The sequence below is a fragment of the Neomonachus schauinslandi genome, chromosome 12 (assembly GCF_002201575.2).
Source record: "Neomonachus schauinslandi chromosome 12, ASM220157v2, whole genome shotgun sequence".
Taxonomy (NCBI): domain Eukaryota; kingdom Metazoa; phylum Chordata; class Mammalia; order Carnivora; family Phocidae; genus Neomonachus; species Neomonachus schauinslandi.
Window position 1 is genome coordinate 93,744,271 of NC_058414.1, and position 6,734 is coordinate 93,751,004.

The 6,734-nt window shown below is 41.4% G+C and overlaps 1 gene segment (V, D, J or C); it reads left to right on the forward strand.

Annotated features, from left to right (window-relative positions):
* The first annotated feature begins 823 nt into the window (after positions 1-823).
* On the forward strand, positions 824-1,264 carry LOC110582932. The segment is given in 2 exon segments: positions 824-872; positions 972-1,264. Coding segments are annotated over 2 exon segments (342 nt in total).
* Positions 1,265-6,734: the final 5,470 nt, after the last annotated feature.

Below are 6,734 nucleotides of genomic sequence, written 5' to 3' on the forward strand. Positions count from 1 at the left end.
ACTAGAGCAAATGTATGGCTCAATCTATATTCACCCATTGGGTGGGTGCAAGACCTTCTGAATGGAGACAAAACAATTCCATGTAAACCCGTGGATGAATATCTCATCCACCTTGCTAATGAGCTTCCTCTTTTTTCACGGAAAGCAGAATCATAGAACTAATGCGGCCTGGTGCTCCATAGCCTTGTCTGAAACAGAGGGGAGGAATCTGACTCATGAGAACATAAAGACCTGAGTACAGACGGCAGGGCTCCCATCAGTCAGGGCATTGTGAGACAACATAAAATAATTCTTCAAATTCCAATGACCCTGACCCTGAGACTTTGAAAACTTTCTGGACATGGTTATTTTAAACAAGAAAATCACTGTAGGCTGAACATCCAATTATCCAGAGTTAAGGCAAAGAGAAAAACTAAAAGGTATTTGGAGGCAAATTTTGAGCAGAAAAGTCACCAAAGAACCAGGACCATCATAATAGTATTTCTTAGTCTACAGAAATATTATGAAAAAATTGTAACAGGATGCAAATAAGGAATTGTATCATTATTCATGGAGGAACAAGTTTCCTTACTAAAAGGTAGAGGAGAAGTATATATACCTATAAGATTTCTTCAAAAAGCAAACTAACAAATTCTCCCCCTTCTGAGACATTCAACTTTGTATATATTAAAATGATTCATTCTTGTGGGGAAAGGGGTATGGCAGGTTAGCTCTGCAGCTCAAGCATTTGTCAAGGACAGTGATGTCTCTGAGTGACTGGAAGCCCAAGTTCTATTTCCCCAATACAAAAGTAGAAGACATGAGATTCTGCCTTTCACCTGAAATGGCCACCAGGCTCTTCTTCTGTGTGGCTCTTTGTCTCCTGCAGGCAGGTGAGTACAGGCGGGCTTCCTTCCCTGGAATTCCCAAGACCTCAACACAAGCCTTCCTCCCAAGATGACAATATTAGTCTGTGTCACTCTCTATTACAGGACACATGGATGCTGGAATCACCCAGAGTCCAAGATACGAGACAGCGAGGACAAGAAAGGAGGTGACTCTGAGATGTCACCAGACAGAAAACTATGACTATATGTACTGGTATCGACAAGACCTGGGACATGGGCTGAGGCTGATCTATTATTCAATCAATATTGGCCACACTGAAAAAGGAGAAGTCTCCGATGGGTACACTGTCTCTAGATCAAATATGGAGGATTTCCAACTCACACTGCTATCTGTTGCCTCCTCCCAGACATCTGTGTACTTCTGTGCCAACAGTTAACCCACAGCACTGCACAGCTGCCTCCTCTTTGCACATAAAGTGTAGTTAGACTGACTTGCCCTGGACTCACGAGGCCTGGTCCGAGCCCCAAAAAGGCCCTGCCTCTGGTGGAGCCACAGAACTCTTGCCAGCATGGGAGCCTTACGATAGTGGGCAATATGACCCTCAGGGTTGAAGTCCATCCCTACACCAGTCTCAGCCTGACTGGACATCACCGCAACATCCTTAGCTTGCTGGTTCTCTCTTCTGCTGGCCTCTCTTTCCACTCGCAGAAGGAAAATGCATCTTTAGCTGAGATACATGAAGATTCCCTTGATAATCTCAAAGCCCCCACATTCTTCTCTGCCTTCTGGGTTTCAGTGACTTCTTTACTCCTTACTCCTTTCCCCAGCCTCTTCTACCCTTCAACTTACAAGTCATAGACCATCACTCATACGGTCTCTGCTCCTGGCTGCCTTTCTTCTGTGAGGTAATAGCGCTGCAAGGTCCTGTAATGTTTGCCCCTCCCCCCGTCTCTCCACCATCACCCTGCCCAGTCTCCCCGGCTCTCTCTGCCCCAGCCACACTCACACACATTCAGTTATTTCCTTGTATGCGCCATGTTCTTTTCTTCCCTTGGAACCTTTTTTTACAAGCTATTTCTTCACTAAACATATGCCCCTCCCTCTTAGTTCTGGAACTCTACTTCATCCCTCATATGAAAATCTATTTCAGGTCTACTTTTAATTATGAAAAGTAAAACTTAAACTTTACCAGAATAAATTAAGAAAACTATTTTTAAGCATTTATTTGAGGAAGGATTTTTTTTTTTTTAAGTGGAGACACAGAAGAACACAAACCACAAAGAAAACTGTAATTCCGGTTGCATGAAACTCTTCTACGTCAAAACACACCATAAAAATGAAAAGGAAAAGACATGAGGAGTGCAAACCAATGATAAAGAATCGGTGTGACAGACGCCATTCCTGCCCATCAAATCCCCATGGCTGCTTCGCAATTCCCAGCGTCATTTTCAGTTATGGAGTTGGGAACCTACAACCAAGTTCTGAACAATGGGAAGTGTGTAAAAATTATTTAAGTCAATTCCAAGCCTTGCCTTTTAAATTATCCTGTGGCACTGTGTTGGGGGTCCCCAAGTATATGCCCACGTTTGGAGATTCACTGAAAGGATTCACGGGAGATGCATCTAGTTGTAGTCAGGGCTAAGAGTTATTAGTGATACAGTAACTATTCAGTGGCAGATCACAAGGGGAAAAGACACAAGTGGAGTCTGAAGGAATCCACAGGCAGGCGTCCTTATGCTCTTCTCCTCCGTGGAGGGGTCACACAGAGCTCACACTTCCCCCAGCGGCAAAAAGGTAGCAACATGGGTATGGTGTTTCTGCCACAGGAGCCCCTTAGGGGCTTAATGGCCAAGGTTTTATTGGGGGCTGTTCATATGGGCACTCACTGCCCACTACATACTAAAAATGTAGTTTCCCAGAAGGAAATCTGGTGTTCAGCATAAACTATGTGTTTGCATGAACAGTCTAGGCAAAGTGAACCATCCTTCTTAGTTGGGAAAAGTTGGTATCTGCACAGATAACTTTACCAGCCAAGTCCCCAGATGGCAGCCAATGGCCCATCTTGCAAGCAGCCTTTCTGAGCACAACAGTCTCACACTGTGTTAACTGCTTTCTGTGCAGACACCCTTCAACTCTCTTTCCCATGCTGTGATGAACTCGGAATGTACAAGTTATAGATTGCTGAATTATAATATGGAAGCAGCCTGGCTCACTGGATTGTAATTTGGTGGACAACCTCTGAAGAAAGCTGCTCACACCACATTGTGCTCTGTGGTCACGAGAAATCTGTGGTCACTGGTTAAACCACTGAGATTTTAGAATCTGTTTTATTTTCTGTAGCATAGCTGACCTTGTCTAATGGGATCCAGAAGGAATAAAGAATTCTCATTGCTTAATAAGAAAGAAAACCCAATAAAAATGGCAATATTTAATCTAGGTGATTCACATCAGAGTAAACAGGAATGACCACTAAACATGTGGATAGATCCTCAAGCTTACTTAGAATCGAAGTATTGTATACAGAAATAAGTTATGACTTCAAACTTACCAGACTGGAAAATTTTCACCTCTCTCTCTTATCAGGCCCTAGTAACCTCTAATCTAGTTTCTGTCTGCATGAATTTGCTCCGTAGAAACCCCATATTCTTCTTTTTGTGTCTGGCTTTTTTTCACTGAGCATAATGCTTCCAGGTTCATCCATGTTGTAGCCTGGATCAGAACTTCATTCCTTTTTATGGCAAATAATATCCCATTGTATGGATAGACCACATTTGTATGTCCATTCATCAGTTGATAGACATTTGAGATGTTTTCACATTTTGGCTCTTGTGAATAATTCTGCAATGAACATTGGCCTACAAGTATCTGAGTTCCTGTTTTCGATTCTTTGGGGCATATACCTAGAGGTGGAATTGTTGGGTCATATGGTAATTCTATGTTTAATTTTTTTTTAAGATTTTATTTATTTATTTGACAGAGAGAGACACAGCGAGAGAGGGAACACAAGCAGGGGGAGTGGGAGAGGGAGAAGCAGCCTTCCAGCCAAGCAGGGAACCTGATGTGGGACTCGATCCCAGGACCCTGGGATCATGACCTGAGCTGAAGGCAGACGCTTAACGACTGAGCCACCCAGGCGCCCCTCTATGTTTAATTTTTTAAGGCACTGTCAAGCTGTTTTTCTCAGCAGCTGTACTATTTTATATTACATCTGCAATGTAGAAGGGTTCCAATTTCTCTACATCCTCACCAACACTTTTTTTCCTCCTCCTCCTCCTCCCTGTAGAGCGTCCTAGTTAAATGTGAAGTAGAACCTCACTGTGGTTTTGATTTGCATTTCCTTAATGACTGGTGGTGGTAAGCATCTTTTCATGCACTTATTGGCCATTTGTAAATCTTCTTTGGAAGTAATGTCTTTTTTGTCTGGTCGTCTTTCAGAGTTTCTCTTTGTCTTTATATTTTAGTAGTGTTACTGTGATGAGGCTCAATGAGATTGAGGATGAAGTTCACTTGGGAGATTGGTTGCTGGTAATGTTTTCAGTGCATGTCGTACTCCTGAAACCTTTGTAATATACTATAGAAGAGACAAATGAGTGAATTCACCAATATTGTGGGGAACCAGGATTCCTACTAAGAGAAGGGAAGTATAATAATAAAAAACAAAACAGGGAAAGATGAGGAAGAAATTTGTTTTGATTTGAATTGGAGGTATCAGTATGAACTTATAATTTAAAGATGATGTAGTTCCTAATTCTATCCATGGAAAGGTCTAGGAAACAATTAAAAAACCAACTAATTGTTTTATTTTCCTTGTAGGTGGTGCTTCCAGTACCAGTGAGCAATCCCATTGCAGAGTATTTGATTTCTAAAGGTTATTCCTCAATAGAAGGGACAGGGCAAAAATTACTTCTTCCAGATCCAGGGCAGAGAAAGTACTAGGAGCATTATCTACACATCATCTACAGTGTATACTTACCAAGATATTTAACTTGTAATAATGCAGAAATTCTGACTGTGGGCCATTTAACTGGTCAGCAGGCCTGGGCTCTTCAAAAAATCAAAGTCATGAAAACCATTATAGATAAGTTGATGACGGGGATGCCTATTTTATTTATTTTTTATTTTATTTTATTATGTTATGTTAGTCACCATATATTACATCATTAGTTTTTGATGTAGTGTTCCATGATTCATTGTTTGCATATAACACCCAGTGCTCCATTCAATACGTGCCTTCCTTAATACCCATCACCAGGCTAACCTGTTCCCCCACCACCCTCCCCTCTAGAACCCTCAGTTTGTTTCTCGGAATCCATAGTCTCTCATGGGGAGATGCCTTTTTAAAAGTGACTAAAGAGATCTGACAACCAAGTTGATCAACAACATGATCTTTGATTTTGTCCCAGAGGAGAAAAAGTCAAAATCTAGAAGGGACACTTTTAGGACAGCTGTAGGAAGTTGAATGTGAATTATATATTAGATAATAATATTGTTTTGATTATAATGCTGGCATTTGTGATTATGTACGAGAATGTCCTCTTTTTATAGGAGAGACCAACTGAATTATTAAGGATAAAATGTTCCAGAAGTTAAAGGTAAAATGTATACAGAGATAAAGCAAATGTTACAAAATGTCAGCAATTGGTTTACAGATGTACAATTTATTATTCTGTTGATTTTACCATTCTTTCAGCTTTCCCATATGTGAAAAGTTGAAGGAAAAAATCTTAAGAACCCCCAATATTGGCGTTATTTCAGTGTGATGGTGGTATTTATTATATTCATTTTTAATCTCTTAGATATTCTATAGTTACCATGAAATAAGTGTATAAGAGAAGACCTCTTGCAGCTCTATAGTGTATTTTCCGCTCAGGAGACAGGGTAAGATTGAAAAGACATCCCCAAAGACAAGACAATTCATAACTTGAAGACAAAACAGCTCTATATCTCTGAGATGAGCACAAAGTTTAACCAGCAGTGAATGCCAAGAAGCCTTTCAGCAAATGTATAGGACCATTTTCTCTGCATCAAGAGAGTTGGAACATCCTAAAGGTTAGTAAAAAACTCACAAGGTAGGAAGTTGACTTGACTGTAAACAGAAGAAAACAAGTGTGTCCCCAAGTTGTGGTTGAACAGCATACATCTGCCTAATGAGGAGGAGACAAGAGGATCAGATGGAGCTGAGAGGATTTACCCTCACAAGCTCTGTCCCTCATGAGTGCTGTCGCTCATGAAAACTATCCCCTCACTAGCAGTGTCCTTCATGAACACTGACCCTCATGAGCTCTAATACTAGCCTGATTCTAATGAGGCGGTGTAGATGGTCATGGATTTCATCAGCTGGGCTGCCCAGGAGGCAAGCGAGGCCTGGGAATACATGGGGAGTGCCTTTCCTGGGACCAGCAGGCCTCAATTTCAAGTATGTATCCTGATAGACCCCTTTGGCAGCTGCCCAGTCTCCATCCACCTGAATGCTGTTGTCACTCGGCACCTTTAACCCCTGGTCACAGGTCAGAATAAGTAGTGACATCTTGATATGAAGAAACCTCTCCATATTGGAGTTCTTAACTGGTGCCAATTAAGTTGGGTGCAGATCAACTGCTTTTTTACTCGATGAGAGAGAAATTTATGAGGGAAACAGGTGGTTCTGGTAATTCTCCATCTCTGGGTCTTCACTTGATAACCTTGACATGTAAGCCCTAAGTTTTTGAGACTCAGCAGAATATATCTGAGCACATGGCTATATTGTTCCCACCTCTGTGGACACACATTTTCTCATTTTGTTCCTTCATACCAACTAGCAGGACTTTCTCCAATCCTCTCGCCCTTCCCAGCTCACCACCAGACAAGGGAAGGAAGTGTGTTTATAGATAATGTTGCCTTGTTTAAAAAGAAAAAGAAGATGAAGG